The 20488-nt window shown below is 41.9% G+C and overlaps 1 protein-coding gene across 1 annotated transcript in view; it reads right to left on the bottom strand.

The window, feature by feature from the left end:
* LOC126196964 (disco-interacting protein 2) overlaps positions 1–20488 on the bottom strand; it is a 667247-nt gene that overhangs the window by 254710 nt on the left and 392049 nt on the right. Inside the window, 1 exon segment of the mRNA XM_049934602.1 lies at positions 20192–20266. Within this exon segment, the coding sequence (XP_049790559.1) occupies positions 20192–20266 (75 nt within the window).

Genomic DNA, 20488 nt, shown 5'->3' with positions numbered 1-20488 from the left:
AAGCAACGTTTAGCAATGGTCGACGAGGGGTGCAGCGGGGGTGGCGCCCAGCGCGTGGAGAGAGAGAGAGAGAGAGAGAGAGAGAGAGACTCTCTTGACGCTCCCGCCTCGCCTCGAGCCCATCATCACTTGTGGCCTGCATTACTTTACGATACTGTAACAGCACCAGCCAACCACCACACCCGTTGCGGAAAACCAGCAGTTATAACTGCGTTGTCATAGCCACGGAGGCAACGCTGGAGTGATCATAGCTATGAAATCGTTATCTCACGTTCAGAACATGCGGCGATGTCGTAGGCAAGTCATCTTCAATTAATCACCATGAGATATGCTCATTTAAACTGCACTAATACAAAACTTCTAGACTAATTATCTTTAATATAGACATTTCGTCGTTTTCATATTTTTCTCAGAATTTCTTTTCCACAGTATATTATCACAGATGTGTGTTGTCAAAGTGCTGCGCTGAACAATTCGAAACATTCATTACTATTCAATCCTTTTTTCTGGTGACAACTAGTTATTTCCAGTAGCCCGACCCCATTTTTTTTGTCGAATTGTTTCTATGATCCTTCTCACTATTACTTGAAGTAATACAACGATGTTACTTCTTTTGTATTGGAGCAGTACTTTCGTCCTTACCTAAAAGTTTCTCTCTGCCCTTCTGACCAGTTCTCCTCCTTGCTAATGTTCACCTAGTATGCTGCAAGCCCCGTTTAGTTTGTGGGGTGCTGGCATTCACTTCATATGCCTTAAAATTTCAGTTGCCTTTTTTCTTGAGTCGTGCTATATTAGATATCCGTTCGGTTCAAAATGGTTCAAATGGCTCTGAGCACTATGGGACTCAACTGCTGAGGTCATTAGTCCCCTAGAACTTAGAACTAGTTAAACCTAACTAACCTAAGGACATCACAAACATCCATGCCCGAGGCAGGATTCGAACCTGCGACCGTAGCAGTCTTGCGGTTCCAGACTGCAGCGCCTTTAACCGCACGGCCACTTCGGCCGGCCAGATATCCGTTCGGTCTCTTGCCTACCCAGCAATCTGTGGCCTCCTCCTATCTTATTAGTTCTAGGATTTTTCTGATGATTCTTCTCTCTAGTTTCTTCACGTTTTCTGGTGCACCTTTCCGATCCATCACCAACGTTTTGTTGTCTATAAGGTTTATAGCTTAATAACAGCGTTTGAATTTCTTTTACGTATAGCGTTAGGCGTGATTTATTGTAGATCTTTCCAGTCTTCCAGAATGCTCGAGTAAACTTTTGGTTTCTCTATCTCATTTGTTTGTATCATCTCCCCAAGCTCTCTTCGTATCACCATGTCTCGTCGTAAAGTAGCTTTTTGGGTTGACACGTATTCTGTTCTCTCGAAGGAGATCTGTAGTCTGATATTGTCAGCCTTCTCTGTCAGGACCTCAGTTTGCTTTTCTGTAGTTTCTGCATTATCTGTAATCCGGTGTCATCAGCGAATATCTAGTCCTTTACTTTTCCTTTCTAGTGTGACTGTTTTATAAAGCCCTGTACTTCAATTCTTTCTCTTATTTCCTCACAACTGTTTCTAATTTATATTATTATTGTCGTTTTTCGTCGTCGAAATACGGTAGATTCAGTTAATGTCACAAGAATTGTGAAAAGAAATGGCAAAGATGTTGTTCATAAAAACACTCAAAACGCATTCCTGGAAGAGGATAATCGCTGCGCCTAGAAATTTAGGACGACGTATTACGGCGCAGCTGTAACGTCGTTATGACGATAGTAATAGGGTATTAATTGTATTTATTACGCTGCTTCTTCCGTCGCTTGGTAAGTTTAGTAGCCTTATGTCTGACTGACGGCGTTCCTCTTTCCATGTTTTCCTTACATGATAATTATGTCCGCTATTTTTATTTATTTATTTATTTTTTTTTTTTTGAAATCTGAGTAGTGTCGAACCTATCTGAACGAGTTATCTAATGTTACTGTCTTCTATGTGTTTTGTTATTTCTTATTTTTGGCTTATTCCTGTTTTTCTTCTCCTCTCTCTTCTTCTAAAATATTCCATTTCTACTGCACGAAACATTTTTTTGTTTCTTTCACTAAAACCCACTCTTCACTTGTAAAGGGTGACGAAAAAATGCCGCACTGGGAGGTCGGCATGCGATTCTTCATCCAGATTAAAGACAAAAGTTTACCTAGGAAAATCAGATCGGGTGTATATTGAAGGAAAGAAAAAGTATGAAAAAGAGGAGCTGGGAACACTGTCACCTCGTGCAGCGCATCGGAATATACAGGAAAACGTCTCTCACCTTATCAGCCGTCGTAGCTCAGTGAGTAAACTGCTGGGACATCAAACCCACACCCACCACGGACCTTTTTTTTTTTTTTTGTCGTCCGTTCTCTAGTTCTCGTCATTTATAGGCAGGACATCATTTTGTCACATGGCACTTGTTTATCGCATGACAGTGGCATCTATTAAATCGCATACCTGTGTCCACTAACAGCACAGTGCACGACCATAACCAGCCCCGTCAAGCACACTTAGGGGGGCTTCCCAATGGACTACACCAACGATGACTACCTCGATATGCTTTTGGTCCCGAGTGCATCCGACAATCCTGCTGCTGCTACTGCTCGAACGTAAGCAGCGCATATCTTCAAAGGCCATTAATAAGGTTTTTCGTCGCCTGGAGAACGCCATCGGGAAACCGGTAATTTTCGTCCACAAGTAATGGACCGAAGTCGTCCAACGACTAGACGTACTCCACAAACAGAGGACGTGATTCTTGATATCGTTTACCAAAAACCTCAGCGAAGTAGCCGTCATATTGTAAGACAGTTCACATACCATAAACAATGGTATTGCTTCGTGTCACTGACGTAATGAGGCAGCTCAGGGACAGCGCAGAGTTCATGCTAGCTGTTCTTGGCCAAACTGCACGCAGTTTAAGCATTGCCAGAGCCTCTTCTTTAAATCTCATTTGTATTAAACCGGCATAAGAAGTCAGCCTCATTCTGCCAACGGCCTTGTCAAAGAGGGCGGAGGAGCGGATAGAGGTTCAGGGCACTCTCTTGTCCTAGGGGTGGGAAATTGCCCCTAAAGGCGGAAGAATCAGCAATGATCAACGGTATGAGGATGCAGAAGGCAATGGAAACCACTGCATTAAAGACACGTAACGTGTATCCACAGGACATGTGGCCTGTAATTAAAAAAGTGTCATAATGATCTCTCCATTGGCAAAAGATTCCGGAATAGTCCCCCATTCGGATCTCCGGGAGGGGACTGCCAGGGGGGAGGTTACCATGAGAAAAAGATTGAATAATCAACGAAAGGATAACGTTCTACGAGTCGGGGCGTGGAATGTCAGAAGCTTGAAGTTGGTAGGGAAACTAGAAAATCTGAAAAGGGAAATGCAAAGGTTCAATCTAGATATAGTAGGGGTCAGTGAAGTGAAGTGGAAGAAAGACAAGGATTTCTGGTCAGATGAGTATCGGGTATTATCAACAGCAGCAGAAAATGGTATAACAGGTGTAGGATTCGTTATGAATAGGAAGGTAGGGCAGAGGGTGTGTTTCTGTGAACAGTTCAGTGACCGGGTTGTTCTAATCAGAATCGACAGCAGACCAACACCGACAACGATAGTTCAGGTATACATGCCGACGTCGCAAGCTGAAGATGAACAGATAGAGAAAGTGTATGAGAATATTGAAAGGGTAATGCAGTATGTAAAGGGGGACGAAAATCTAATAGTCATGGGCGACTGGTATGCAGTTGTAGGGGAAGGAGTAGAAGAAAAGGTTACAGGAGAATATGGGCTTGGGACAAGGAATGAAAGAGGAGAAAGACTAATTGAGTTCTGTAACAAGTTTCAGCTAGTAATAGCGAATACCCTGTTCAAGAATCACAAGAGGAGGTATACTTGGAAAAGGCCGGGAGATACGGGAAGATTTCAATTAGATTACATCATGGTCAGACAGAGATTCCGAAATCAGATACTGGATTGTAAAGCGTACCCAGGAGCAGATATAGACTCAGATCACATTATAGTAGTGATGAAGAGTAGGCTGAAGTTCAAGACATTAGTGAGGAAGAATCAATACGCAAAGAAGTGGGATACGGAAGTAGTAAGGAATGACAAGATACGTTTGAAGTTCTCTAACGCTATAGATACAGCAATAAGGAATAGCGCAGTAGGCAGTACAGTTGAAGAGGAATGGACATCTCTAAAAAGGGCCATCACAGAAGTTGGGAAGTAAAACATAGGTACAAAGAAGGTAGCTGCGAAGAAACCATGGGTAACAGAAGAGATACTTCAGTTTATTGATGAAAGGAGGAAGTACAAACATGTTCCGGGAAAATCAGGAATACAGAAATACAAGTCGCTGAGGAATGAAATAAATAGGAAGTGCAGGGAAGATAAGACGAAATGGCTGCAGGAAAAATGTGAAGACATCGAAAAAGATATGATTGTCGGAAGGACAGACTCAGCATACAGGAAAGTCAAAAAAACCTTTGGTGACATTAAAAGCAACGGTGGTAACATTAATTCCACTGCTAAATGCAGAGGAGAGAGCAGATAGGTGGAAAGAACACATTGAAAGCCTCTATAAGGGTGAAGATTTGTCTGATGTGATAGAAGAAGAAACAGGAGTCGATTTAGAAGAGATAGGGGATCCAGTATTAGAATCGGAATTTAAAAGAGCTTTGGAGGACTTACGGTCAAATAAGGCAGAAGGGATAGATAACATTCCATCAGAATTTCTAAAATCATTGGGGGAAGTAGCAACAAAACGACTATTCACGTTGGTTTGTAGAATATATGAGTCTGGCGACATACCATCTGACTTTCGGAAAAGCATCATCCACACAATTCCGAAGACGGCAAGAGCTGACAAGTGCGAGAATTATCGCACAATCAGCTTAACAGCTCATGCATCGAAGCTGCTTACAAGAATAATATACAGAAGAATGGAAAAGAAAATTGAGAATGCGCTAGGTGACGATCAGTTTGGCTTTAGGAAAAGTAAAGGGACGAGAGAGGCAATTCTGACGTTACGGCTAATAATGGAAGCAAGGCTAAAGAAAAATCAAGACACTTTGATAGGATTTGTCGACCTGGAAAAAGCGTTCGACAATATAAAATGGTGCAAGCTGTTCGAGATTCTGAAAAAAGTAGGGATAAGCTATAGGGAGAGACGGGTCATATACAATATGTACAACAACCAAGAGGGAATAATAAGAGTGGACGATCAAGAACGAAGTGCTCGTATTAAGAAGGGTGTAAGACAAGACTGTAGCCTTTCGCTCCTACTCTTCAATCTGTACATCGAGGAAGCAATGATGGAAATAAAAGAAAGGTTCAGGAGTGGAATTAAAATATAAGGTGAAAGGACATCAATGATACGATTCGCTGATGACATTGCTATCCTGATTGAAAGTGAAGAAGAATTAAATGATCTGCTGAATGGAATGAACAGTCTAATGAGTACACAGTATGGTTTGACAGTAAATCGGAGAAAGACGAAGGTAATGAGAAGTAGTAGAAATGAGAACAGCGAGAAACTTAACATCAGGATTGATGGTCACGAAGTCAATGAAGTTAAGGAATTCTGCTACCTAGGCAGTAAAATAACCAATGACGGACGGAGCAAGGAGGACATCAAAAGCAGACTCGCTATGGCAAAAAAGGTATTTCTGGCCAAGAGAAGTCTACTAATATCAAATACCGGCCTTAATTTGAGGAAGAAATTTCTGAGGATGTACGTCTGGAGTACAGCATTGTATGGTAGTGAAACATGGACTGTGGGAAAACCGGAACAGAAGAGAATCGAAGCATTTGAGATGTGGTGGTATAGACGAATGTTGAAAATTAGGTGGACTGATAAGGTGAGGAATGAGGAGGTTCTACGCAGAATCGGAGAGGAAAGGAATATATCGAAAACACTGATAAAGGAGAAGGGACAGGATGATATGACATCTGCTAAGACATGAGGGAATGACTTCCATGGTACTAGAGGGAGCTGTAGAGGGCAAAAACTGTAGAGGAAGACAGAGATTGGAATACGTCAAGCAAATAATTGAGGACGTAGGTTGCAAGTGCTACTCTGAGATGAAGAGGTTAGCACAGGAAAGGAATTCGTGGCGGGCCGCATCAAACCAGTCAGTAGACTGATGACAAAAAAAAAATTAAACCTGTTTCTCGGACTAGGTTTTGCAAGATACTTTTTTGTCTTGAACTGGGATGAGCAATCTTAAGCCGATAGCAAAGTGCGGCTTTTTTCCCTTCACTCTACATATAGAAACGTAGGGTTTTAGTTTTAAAATTTGTTTGCAATGCACGTCATCAAGGAAACTGGACCGTCTTATTTTATTTCCGCCAAACTTTTTACAAATTAAGACTATGGTGTACTTCCATTTACTACTTTATAAATGATTGGTTGTGGTCACTTAATACCATGAGCTGGGTCGATACTTCGCAGTGAGCTTAGTAAGGAGTAAATACTATTGGGTCTGATAGGAAAACCAAGTCATTATATATTTATCATTAGTGAAGTGTGTGTGTGCAGGCCTGACTACTGTATCCACTTCCTTATCACGTCATTCACACACAAAAAGTATTAGGCGCACACTTTACACTCGCTGTTGCGTCAGGAAAAACGTTGGACGATAAAGACAACAATAAAATATTAGAACTAAACAGTTTCAATTAAACCTGTCGCTCAACAGTACACAAAGGTATTTTTACACCCTGAACAACTACTATGGAACACTCCACAGCAGAGAAGCGAAATTATTTTAGCAAGAAAGTACAAAACGAAAATGTTGTCGTCAGTGATTAATTAATTTTGCCAATGAGACAACGATGCATCTCCGTGACGTGGGCTGAAGGAAACCGGTCGCTGTAGTTTATTAAATATCTATTCGGGGGGGGGGCAGTTGAAGGGCACCACTTGAATCCCGCTCTGTGTTAGCTAAATTTTCGTGTCAGTATGATGGGTCTTTACACTTAGTGGTAGTACGGGCAAAACAGAATAAACCACGCTAAGAGTTCAGTTGTGTTATAAAACGCACACTGCTGCCAGCAAAATAAATTCTGTAATATAACAGTGTTAATACATTAAATAAGCCACAACACGGAGAAAAAACTTTTCAAACAGCCGCTCCCAAATTACATACACACAAACTAAAACTAAACAAAAGTGAGTATTGATGCAATTGCTAAGAGAAAATGAGAATCAGTACATAACAGTCAAAGCAACGAAAAACTAAATTTGTTAACTGTTCTTATTAGGCGGTTCGATCGAGAGTTAAGAAGAGCGCAGCACCATGGACCAGAGAGGAAAATTGAGCACACACTTAATTGCATTGCAGAAAACGGCCTTCACACAAAAATGTTAGAGAAATAGCAACACACAAATCAATATTCTTAACTAAATCAATATATAAAAAATTAACGTATTTATAAGTACATGAAAATAATTTAACGCTTAAATGTAACAACTGCTTTCCGAAGAAAGTTGGTACACACAAACCAATATTCTTAACTAAATCAATATATAAAAAATTAACGTATTTATAAGGACATGAAAATAATTTAACGCTTAAATGTAACAACTGCTTTCCAAAGAAAGTTGGTACACTAATTTTTTTTTTACATACAAAGCATAGTTACTAATTCATCATTTACATTCGTGACATAAACAACGCACTTTGGAAACATGGTGTGTCCCGTTGTTTCTCGTTAGTCGGGTTTCAGTGCCGTCGCGAAGTAATGAATACGATACGCAAGATTTATGAAATGTTCCGGAGGCCAAATGAAAAAGCTGGCAATGTGTGCCGAGAATAGCACCACGACCTCGCCGCTTCAGACTCATAATGGCAACACAGACAACAAGTCTGGAATTGAGAAGTAGTTCTTTCAAACAAAAAGGGATGCAGCATTCAGCAGACGCCGGGACGCGACCGTCCGTTTATTGCGCGGTTAGCCTTGAAACGGTTACGTGCGCTGCCGCCGACAATTGCACGACAGGAATTAAACATAGGTGCAGTGTCGCAGCAGACGGCAGCATGAATCACGAATCTTTTTCGTGTCTCAGAGGGACAACAAAGGCACTAAATCCAAGGTTATTTGTCGACACAAAACAAAATTCGGCCGCAAACAAGATATATAAAAATCGTGTTGTTTCCTTCTGCGTATAGTGTTCTTCACAAATCCGAACTTTGTTTTCCCGGAGAAATTATGACGCGAGTTAGAAGGTATCAAGACGCCCCCTCATCCCTGATCCCTGACGCAATGCGCAAAACACACACACACACACACACACACACACACACAGATATCACTGTAAGCAGTAATTGTATAAATAGGTCCTTTTCGATACACGATTCAACAGTGATATCTCTTTCTTTCACGCCGAATCACAAAAAATGTGCACCCTTCTATCCTATCAGTTGCAATTGTCGGCTTGCAAAGCGGGCTTGTCTAAAGGAATCTGCCGCCAATACAAAGTTCTTGGCATTGCACGTACCGATGCACTAAGTATCCAAGCACTAATTTAGAAATTGTAAATAATACAAACGTGTTAGTTTAAAGCTTCAAATTAAATTTATGGAATGTCAAATCATGTCTATCATTTTGTTAATAATTTTCTGACCATATTGACCTTTGTATAGTTTACGTAGTTCAGAATATTGATGGGTTCAGCTCATAACATTATTTGATTCGTTAAAAACAGAAAAAAACGCTATCATTCTGGAATGATGTTCTGATAATAGTACTACCGACAACGACGATGAGCTTCGGACTTCGCATACTGGCAGTGCGTGTACTCTTCGGCTACGTGCCATCTGCATCTATCCTCAATGGTATGACGGTGTTCAAATGGCAGATCATCATAGCTGGTGTTCGGCAGTGCAGTAGACTATCCTAGCCGTTGTGTGTTGGCCATCAATGGCGGGCGCATCAGTAGTGTAAAACTTTTTCTTAGGCATCTTTCCTTATTCTCTTGTTAAACTACATCTCTCTGTCGTACTTTACAAGTTAAATAACAGATGATTTACGACAACTTTACTTCACTACCGTTCCACCACTTTCTCTTTTCACTATACGAAAAAAATTACTATATATTGATATTAAAAGAAAAACTTCAGGTAATTCCTGACGACAAAAGAGACAAAACGTTAGTATCAACATGTGGTTCGGGTCTGCACTAAAGCGGTTAGTACTGGTACATTACATTAAACAGCATATGGAATTAATGTATTATTATTATTATTATTATTATTACATTAACACATTCTTGCCAACGTAGATGGCATGATGAAGAACAATATTCTTTGTGCTGTAGGTGGTGCGATTTCAGTTAAGTCGAAGCAGAATGTTCCGTTATTCGTTTCAGGGGCAAGACGACACGTTTTCGTCGGCGGTCAAGCACATGGAAAGCTTGAAGTGGTTGCAGGGATTTACCAAGCCATTTGCCGTAGGCAGACGGCACCATCCAAATCACAATACCGCTGCATCCAATTTTCGGCGTTTGTTTCAGCATGGATCCTTCAGATGAACAACCTCGCCAGCCATGGAATATTCGTACATCAGCTCCTTAACAACAGGTTCTCCACGGTATTGAGATAAACCACAGTCAAAGCTCCAAGCGCTTGGTCCGTCACTATGGAGTAAGTCACAGGACGGTGTTTTATACTCTACATGAAAGCTGATACTATTCCTATCACATGCAACATGTGCACGGATTACAGAACAAAGCAGAGGACTTTTCTCCACGAGAAATGTTTTTTCGTTGGTTGTTTCAACAGTCCTTCATCACTACGGTGTTTCTGTTGTGAAGACTCTACAACGATGAAGCGTCCTTTGGTAGGGATGGCATCATAAAACTGTACGCGTGTGTGGAATTTCTGCGCAAACTGAATTTTACTGGAAAGTGTTCCTTTACGATGATGACAAATACTGCGGCTGGAGCACCAGCCCACTTCTGCATTACTGTTCGCCAACACACCATCACCATCATCATCATCGTGATCATCTACTCAAAGACATCGGTGGGACGAGGAGGCCCTTGTGATTAGCCACTTTCATCACCGGACTTACATCCTTCGACTTTTATTCGTGGCGGCATCTGGAAACTTTTATGTCGCTGAAGCAGTTGCTGATATGAAGACCCTTGAACAGCGTACCAGTGAAACCCGTGAAGCTATTCAACTACAACATGGAACATTCTAAAACGTGAGGCAATGCGTGAAACGACGTGTGAACTCTCGCGTTGCATCCCATGGAAGACACTTGCAATATCTTTTGTAACGTGGAAGAAATTAATACCACGTAACGCGTAATGTAACGTACCAGTACAGATTTCCTCGTAGCAGAGTCACTATCCATTTGCAGAGGTACCCTTACGTCGTTATAAACGTTTCTGTTCCTCCTGTCAGGAATAACCTCCAGAAGTTCGCCCCTGCGCGACCCAGTGGTCGGCGGAGAGGCGGCAGGCTGCCCGGCATCCTGGTGTTGCCCGTAAAGGCACGCTGCCCCGCTTGTTGTGGCAAGGACATCGCCCCAGACGGCATTCCGCGGTCGAACACCTACGGCAGCTGCTTCTGCTCCTTTCCCCAGGATGCTTACAGGCCGTTCACCGCTCTGCCCATTCTCTGTGCTGCACTGACTTTCTATATCTCCTCTATGTCGTTGCACTTCATGATACTTAATAGTAACAAACGCAGCGGAAAAATAATGTGATATCTCTCTCTGTGTGTGTGTGTGTGTGTGTGTGTGTGTGTGTGTGTGTGTGTGTGTGTGAGAGAGAGAGAGAGAGAGAGAGATACGTTTAGTATTGTTCGCTCCATTTTTGCGGATCGATATTTCCACTTGCATTTTGTTTGTATTTCCTAATGTTTATCCCGTCCACTGTTTTCATGAACTGGCACATTAATTTTTATCCAACTAAGTGGGCGGAAGCCCCATCTGTGTACGAAACATACAGGGTGTCCAGAAAAGGGCTCCCTGATTTCAAAATTAAATATCTCGAAAACAAAGAAAGATAGAGGAATGCAGTAAACGGTATGTTTATTGTGAAAGCTGTAAGAAGTTTATACAGCAGTTTGAAATAATAGTTACAAAAGCTGCTAATAGATGGCGCTGTACGCTGTACAGCTCGTATCAGCGTACATAAGTGAAATAATCGTATGGAAACAATCTTTGCAAACAATCACATCATAATGTTTTCAAAATGTTCACCATTGGCACTACAGAGGTGGCGCAAACGAAGAATGAAATTCGCCATCACATTTCGTAGTGTCTCAACCGAAATGGATTCACATGCCACAGAGGTCGCCGATTCAAGCTCGTCCAGTGTGGCGGGATGCTTCGGGTGGACCGTGTCTTTCACTGTGCCCCACAAAAAAAGTAACAGGGAGTCAAATCCGGCGAATATGGAGGCCAATCCATGCCTGCACCAGTAAATTTGGGATATTCCAAAGCAATGACTCGATTCCCGAAGTATTCCTCAAGAAAGCGAAACACTTGTTCGGTCCGATGTGGTCGGGCTCCATCTTGCATAAACCATTCAGTACCTGGTCGATCCTCTAACGCTTGCTGTGTGGCGACAAGCTGTTCCAAAATTGCAACGTAACGTGCACCAGTGACCGTTTCTCGAATGAAAAAAGGGCCAATAATGCCTCTGCTGCATACTGCAGCCCACACAGTAACTTTACGAGAGTACAGGGGTTTCGCTTCACACCAATATGGCTTTTCGGAACCCCAAAATCGCCAGTTCTGCTTATTCACGTATCCATTCAGGTGGAAGTGTGCTTCATCTGTAAACCAGATGCAGCCAATGTCAAAATGCCAATCATTGTGATCATCTGATTAGCAAAGGCAACCCTTTGTTGCACAGCTCGTACTGGTATGGCCTGGTGCGTTTGAATTTTGAATGGAAACATGTGTAGGCTCTTTCTCAGTATTTTCTGCGTGCTGGAACGCTTCAAACCAGTCTCAGATGCAATTCTACGGACGGATAACATTGGATTTCGCTGAATAATTCCAGAAACTGTGGCGATATTTTCAGGCGTAACTGCGGTTTGCTTGCGGCCAACATGCCCCACTAGATCATCAGTTACGCTGCCTGTTCGTTGAAATTTTGCGAAGAGCGTACGAATGGTTTTCGCATCGGGTCCTTTTGGAACATTAAATCGTGCTTAAAAACTTCGCCTTGTTCCCGTAGGACTCTCTTCTAACCTGTGGTACTCTAGCACCAGAAAAACGGGTTGTTCAATGGAGTACATGGTTTTAATCTCTTCCTTCGGTACGCTGACCTCCTTTCACGTTTCAATAGTGGAACTGATCGCTCTGGGCTTCGTCACTATTTATACTAGGCATTACGTATGGCGATTACAGCGCCATCTGTTTGCAACTTTTGTAACTATTATTTCAAACTGCTGTATAAACTTCTTACAGCTTTCACAATAAACATACCGTTTACTGCATTCCTATATCGATTTTTGTTTTCGAGATATTTAATTTTGAAATCAGGGAGTCCTTTTCTGGACACCCTGTATAAACTTTGCTCTGCTTGCTGTCGCATCGTAACTACGTGTATCTTGTTTTTCTGAGACAGAGATTAAGGAACAGCCCCATTCCTGTCCAAACGAGAGTGAAAAATCGCCTCAAAATCACCCAGGCTGGCCACAGATTCGAAACAACGGTCGTTAATCCGCCGCGCAAATTCCATTAGGGTCTGTCTCAGTCCCATCGCGCAAGCTAGCGCTGTGTGCATTAAACAGGACGAACAGATATTCCTATTCTTGATCTTCACTCTGCTGTCTTTTTTTAAGTTATCGTATTACATTATCGATTCTGGGGTTTCAAAACCGCATATTCAGTTGCCATAAAAAAATCAATATGCACATACAAAATCTCGTTTAGTTTGTGCTCCACTTTTATAAAAGACATTTTTCTCTCCACCCCAACAACATCCCTAAATTTTTTATTCTCCAACTGCTTTATGTTATCACCTACACTTAATTACAATGACACTCGTGTGCCAGCCGTAGCCGAAAATCTCGAAAATTAACCACCACAGAAACAAATGCAACCTTCGGCTGTCGTTTGGACGGCTAGCGTGTTTATAATTAGCCGAAATATGTGGCGATAGACTTCTGGTCATGTGGTTTAGCCGAAATATGTGGCGAGAGACTTCTGGTCATGTGGTTTAGTATCGATACACATCTACAGCGTCTAATCAGTCAGCAGACGCAGACGTTTGTTTCACGTGCCGCGTAAGAACTAAGTTCAGTGTGCGACGGAACTTCGATCGCTGTTGCGCAAGTATCCAGCAGGATATAGCGGCCGATGTGTTTGTTTCTGCCGCGAGTGCGGCGTATTGTTAGCCTGTTGTGTTTGGTAGCGAAAGTGGAACAGCTGCGCTCGCGTCAGACTTTTACGAAGGTGGCGAACGATCTCAGACCTAGTTACAAATCTGCTGAGAGGCGACTGCCCGAGAAGCACGGATTCGACACGGAAGTAGCAGGCTGCAGCAGCGACAGACCAACTAGAGAGACAAAGCGTTCTGCCAGCAGATGCTCGTCAGGACAGCCGGGGCGGCGCTTCACGCAAGTAGAATTTAGCTACCTGCCCACGTTTAAGGAAACGAAACAGCCGACGCATGAAAATGGTAAGGCCCAGAGAGATTGGAGAAGTCGACGCAGTGAAATTCAACGTTCCATCTTTTCAGGAATAGGTGAGAGGTGGAAACTTACGTAGAATCATGCCAATGGAAACGACAAGTTTAATGTTACAGCTACAGTTTATTTTATTTACACTACGTGCATCAGAGGTTTACACCTCCAGTATCGGGTGGATTGAAGTGAATTAATACGATATGTATGTGTATGACTTTGCTAAGCGTGTGGCACTCTCTACTAGCAGGAGGAGGATAAAAAAATACTTTTTTCGTAAATGGCTCGAACTGTTGTAGTTTTTGACTGCAAATATGGGCAGAAACACACACCATGCGTCCAAAAAGTTCAGAGACTTTATTACAGTACAAGGCACTGCCGCGAAGTAACTGTGGTGACAGGTTGAACTAACAATTGTAAAGAATAGATGCGAATTCGACCAGTCAATTATGAGCAGGCTTTGTCGAGTAGTGGATCTTAGACCATAGTGTATCAACGTCGTTGTGTCACAAAACGAAATGTAGCAACGACCTGAACGTCTCTACATCAACGTTTTGAAGGAGAGGACAGTGTCCGCAATGTCTGTCCCGCACGCCTTGACTTCCGACCAGAAACATGGGCGCGTGGACGCCTGTCGGTACTTAACTGAAATACAAAACACGAACCATTTCTTTTCGGAAAAATCATCACGGGTATAGAGACTAGGTATTATCACGAAGAACCTACATAAAACGAAAGGGTGCGGAATTTACGTGGAGTACACAAGACATGGACGCCGATTTGACGCGTGAATTTAACCGTGTTCCAGAGGAGGACTTTCCCGACAGTTTCACATGGTGCTTGAACGTTGTGTTCGGTGATGTACTAGGAACGTCTGAAGCATTTACACTCCTCCGTTTTTCATTAACCCAGACTAGGAACTTTCGCACTGACGGTGTGAATAAAGCCTGCAAATACTTCCAGTGGTTCTACCTGCCATCTTTGCTTATTTCAGCTTTTAGGAAGTTGAAGTGTTACGAAACACAACAGCAAAGGCGCCTGTAACCAATAGCGGTATTTTTAAATTTATATTTCTGTCCATCTTCACGATCAAAGACCTCACAAAACTTCGAGCCATGTATTAAAATAGCCTTTCGTTTTTGTCTGTCTTCTGCTACTAGACAGTGCCACAGGCTACACCGAAAGTTATGCACACAACGCGTACGTGTCCTATTATGTAATTCACATGAAGCCACCTGGTGCTGGAATTTTCAACGTCTGGAACACATAGTAGGGATAAACTTTGTCAGGTATCAGTAAACTAGTAATTACTGATATCAATAACAGTCACGGTAAAGCCTAATCTGAAACAATCGAATTTAAAAATTGAACCATATAATAAGGTCATGCAAACTTTTTTAATAGAACTTCGTTCTACAACACATCGCGTGATCCACTTTCAAACTGTCAAATTTTATATTTACCTTCTGATTTTATTTCTTGTTTCTTAACGTCCACGGGCATGTAAGTCGCTTCTAGTGCCTAGAATTTCGACGCTTGCTTTGCATAATGTTATCAGTATTAAGAACAAAGTACCGAAAGTTCTTTCTGGACAGTTAAATGATAAACGAAGGCACAACTAGTTAAGCGTTTGCGAATCGTACCGATTTTCACATTATTTTCGCGCACTGCCGTTCACAAAGAAAAGGGAATGTATACAGTGGCTGACCCTTCAGTCTCGTATCTCTGTCTCTGTTATCTCTCTATTACGCTCTGGTGTGTCTTAATCGAAGTTTAATATTAATGTTTAATAGTGTTTACGACACTTTTTTGTTTCTGGTATCGGTAATTCTACCTACAATAATAAAGGCGGGATAAGTTTGTAAGTGTGTCGCTAGAAAGCACTGGAACACGGTAACGTAAGTAACTACCTAGCGAGTGTTTCATGAACGATCAGGTGAAACAAGGGCGTTAAACTCTCTGGCACTGGCAAATTTCGACACTGTGGTGATAAATTCGTAGCCTTCTCCAGTATGAAAACCACGAGTTCCATCTGAGTAACCCAAAACACTGCTCTGCATTAGTCGGTACATTTGACTAAATTAGAATCTTCCGTGTCCTGTACAGCCTACAATGATAGTGCTTGGGTTGGGAACTGCATAGGTGCGGCTGATCACTATAGCGCACGACATTAAAAAAACTAGAGAGTTGTAGAAAGGCCGCGAAGTGGGCACAGGACGTGACTGTGTGTTCTGCGGGAAAACTGTACTGATGGCGAAGCAGTCATCACAACAGAGAAGTCCAGAAAAAAACCATCAACATTTAACAAGTATAATTCGCGAAGGGCCGATTGTTTCCATCCACACTTAACAAATATAATTCGCTAGGGGCAGATTATTTCTCTTTCTTCGTGTCCTTTGTTAAATATAAGCCAGTTCAAGCACATAAGCTTCTCATTTACAGTCTACAGCTCTAGAAAATAATTAACGTAATGCATGATTGCAATACAATTTTCTCCCACTTTCCTTTACCAAAAATTGCGCTAATGTATGCAACTTAACACACATGAACCATAGCCACCAAAAAGGGTGGTGGCTTGCCAGCCTCAGCTACACAGACAGCCGTGCCCCTTACTGTAGGTGCAACTGTGGAAAGGCCAGGCTAATCCGTTGTTCCTCAAGACGGGCAGCCGTCTTTCGATAGTTTCAAGGGCAACAAGCTGAATGAATGACTGATCTGGCATCTATCATTTACCGACATGGCTTTGTTGTGCTGGTACTTCGAATGACTGAAAACAAGGGCAAACTACAGCTATGATTTTTTTTTTTTCCTCGCCGAGGGCGTCCAGCTCTACCGTACGGCTTAATGATGACGACATCCTCACGGGTAAAAGACTCTAAAGGTAAAGTACGCCTGCATTCGAACCTCCAGGCGGGGTCTACTCAGGAGGATGTATTCATGCGGAAAAACAAGACTGGCACTCTAGAGGTCCGAACGTGAAATTTTAGATCCCTTAATTGTGTGGGCAGGTGAGAGAATTTAAAAAGGAAAATGGGTAGTTTGAAATTAGATGTAATGGGAATTAGTGAAGACCGGTGGCTGGAAGAATAGCACTTCTGCCCAGACCAGTGCAGGGTTGTCAACACAAAATTAGGTGGGGATAATGCACAAGTAGACCTAATAATGAATAAGAAAATAGGAATGCGGGTTAACTACTATGAACAGCATAGAGACACACTATCGTAGCCATGACAGACAGAAAATCGTTGACGACAGTAGTATAAGCCTAATACGCCAACTAGTTTCGCAGATAATGAAGAGATGGAAAGAATGTTTGATGAAATAGAGGCAGTTATTCAGACAGTTAATGGAAAGGAAAATGTAATTGCAATGCGTATTGGAATTCGGTAGCAGGAAAAGGAAAAATAGTAGGAGAACATGGATTGTGGAAAAGGAATGAAAGTGGGACCCTCCTAGTAGAATAATTTAATCATGGCTAAAACTTTGTTTATGAGGATTGAAAGAAGATTTTATACGTGAAATAGACATCGAGACACTGCAAAGTTTCAGACTGATTATATAATGGTAAGACAGATATTAAACAACAAGGTTTTAAACCGTATGACATTTACTGAGGCAGAGTTGGACTCAGGTCATAATGTACTGGTAATAAACAGCAGACTAATACTAACGAAATTACATAAAGATGGGTAATTAAGAGCGTGGAATCTGAATAAATTGAAGGAACCAAAGGTTGTTGAGATTTTCAGAGGGAGCATTAAACAAAGTGGGCAACAGGAAAGGAATACAATACAAGGCGAATGGGCAGATTCGTGAGATGAAATAGGGAAGGCATAGGAGGATCACATAGGTAAAGAGACAAGGCCAACTAGAAACCCATGGATAATTACAGAGGTATTGGATTTATTCTGACGAAAGTTCAAGAAACCTTTGGAGAAAAGAGAAACAACTGTATCAAGATGAAGAGCTCAGACGGCAAGCCAGTACTAATCAAAGAAAGGAAAGATGGAAGGGATAGGAATATACAGAGGGTCTATGTAAGAAGAAGAAACTCGATAATCATAATAAAGAAGCAGGAGAGGAAACAGGCGAAGATGAGATGGTAGACACGATATTGCAAGAAGAATTTGACAGAGCACTGAAAGAGCAAAGCGGAAACAGGGTCCCTAGAGTAGAGGACATTCCCTCAGAATTACGTGGACCCTTGTGAGAGCCATCCATCACAAAGTTAGTCCACTTGGTGTGCAGGATATGTGATGGAAGGGAATGAAGAACGAAATAATAATTACAAAGAAGACAAGTGCTGACAGATGTGAATAATATCAAACCCTCAGTTGATTAAGTGATGGCTGCAGAACAATTACACCAATTATTTACAGAAAAATGGAAGAACTGGCGGAGGTCGTCATTGAGTAAGATCATTCTGGGTTCCAGAGAAATGATGGAACACGTTACGCAATGCTGACCCTACGACTTATCTTAGAAGACAGTTTGACGGAAAGTAAACATACGTTAGGAGTATTTGTATATTTATAAATGTGGACTGAACAACACTTTTCAAAATTTTGAACGTAGCTGGCATCAAATCCAAAGTTATTTGCAACTTGTTCAGTAAACTTAGTGCAATTATAAGGACCAAAGGACATGAAAGGGAAGCAGAAGTTGAGAAAGGAGTGAGATAGCCCATCCTCACTGTTACCCAATCTGTACATTGAGCAAGTAACAAATGAAACCAAGGAGAACTTTGGATAGGAATTCAGGGAGAAGAAATAGAAATTTTGTGCTTTGCTGATTGCATGGTTATTCTGACAGAGATGGCAAGACACTTGGAAGAGGACTGGGGCGGAATAGATATAATCTTGAAAAGACGTAAGACAAACATCTACAGAATTAAAACCACAGTAACAGAATGTAGTCGAATTGGGCGATGCTGAAGGAAACAGGTTAGGAAACGGGACATTGAAAGAAGTAGGTGAGTTTTGTTATTTGGGCTGTAAAATAAATTATGATGGCCGAAAAAGAGAGGAAGTAAAATGTAGAATGACAGTGGCCAGAAAAACGTATCTGAAGAAGGAAAATTCGTTAACGTCGAATATAAATGGTTCAAATGGCTCTGAGCACTATGGGACTTAACTACTGAGGTCATCAGTCCCCTAGAACTTAGAACTACTTAAACCTAACTAACCTAAGGACATCACACACATCCATGCCCGAGGCAGGATTCGAACCTGCGACCGTAGCGGTCACGCGGTTCCAAACTGACGCGCTTAGAACCGCACGGCCACACCGGCCGGCTAACGTCGAATATAAATTTGTGTATCAGGAAGTCTTTAACGAAGGTATTTGTCTTGTAAAGAAGTGAATCGTGGGCGAAAGGTAATTCAGACAAGAAGAGAATAGAAGATTTTGACATGTGGTGCTATATAAAAATGCTGAATATTAGTTGGTGACATCGAATAACAAATGAAGAGGCCCTGGATCGAATTGACGAATAGCATAACTGTAATAAAAGCAGGGATCGTGCTGTGTGTGTGTGTGTGTGTGTGTGTGTGTGTGTGTGTGTGTGTGAGAGAGAGAGAGAGAGAGAGAGAGAGAGAGAGAGAGAGAGAGAGAGAGGGAGGGAGAGAGAGAGGGGGGTGGGGGGAGGGGGGGAGATAGGGGTGGGCGAGTAAAAATTGTAGAGGGAGACCAGGCTTGAATACAGCAAGCAAGTTCAAACGCATGTAGGCTACGGTAGTTAAGCAGAAACGAAGAGGATAGAGTAACATGGAGAGTTGCCTCAAACCAGTCTTCGGAATAGAGAGCACAACAGAAGCAGCAGAAAAGTCAGTCTCCCAGCGATAGATTTCTAGATATCTCCAACATATTATGTGTCACTCGCAACAATTGTTCTACCAGAAGTGTGTGTTGGATTTGAGAACATTTACTATACGCGAAAAATCCAAGTATACTGAGCTGTGATAAAATACTTTCCGCTATTTATCAACTCTAACTTGCAGATGAGGCGGAGTTTAATATGCCTGACATGTCAGTAAAGAATATGATTTCGAACTCAATTACACACAGCATTTCAGTCATCATTAGCTATTTCTGTTTCGTCGAAACAGTTGCTCTAAAACAGTATGGTCTGCTAGCAAAGGTTGTCAGCGGCCAGAAAGCAATCAACCCCGATCGATGTGGTTTGATTTTATCATTTCAGCTACGCCCATCAGCTACCATACTAGAGTAGACGAGAACAGTAATTGTTAAAATTCACTAGGAATTTTCTGGCTGTAGTGTCCTTTTTGTATCACCATGAACAGCAAATATTGATCATAACTATTAAGTATACTATCGTGAATACTGATAGTATGTACAAGAAAATCATCTCCTAGCACATCACAAGGCAGGTTTAATGTATCATTGTACGAAACGTTTCAACGGGCAATATAAAATGGAAGTCAATTTCAGCGAGACACGGAAACAAGGGACACACCATTCATACAATAAGGCGATAATTAGTGTTATTCCAGTTTTATATGTTAGGAAACTCACCCTGAGACTGTTTGGGGACATAGGGAGCCAGCAGTCGCGTCCGCTTCTTTTCATAGCCCTTCTGAGTGATGTCACCTGAAAGCACAAAAGGGAAACTATCAGACACAATAAACCTACTTACACCAACACCATTAAAATTTCATATAACGAACAACACACATCCGATGGAAAAAAAGACAATTAACACTTAACCTGACCAATAAAATGTTAGCATTAAATTAAACTTGCACTATGGATTCTCTTTCCCGATCGTGACTGGTAGAGGATAAAGTACCCAGCTGGACTAGTGATTCCAGT

Source organism: Schistocerca nitens, chromosome 1 (assembly GCF_023898315.1).
Source record: "Schistocerca nitens isolate TAMUIC-IGC-003100 chromosome 1, iqSchNite1.1, whole genome shotgun sequence".
Classification (NCBI taxonomy): Eukaryota; Metazoa; Arthropoda; class Insecta; order Orthoptera; family Acrididae; genus Schistocerca; species Schistocerca nitens.
The sequence above is the reverse complement of the archived record's forward strand: the minus strand, read 5'-3'. Positions and strand labels throughout refer to the sequence as shown.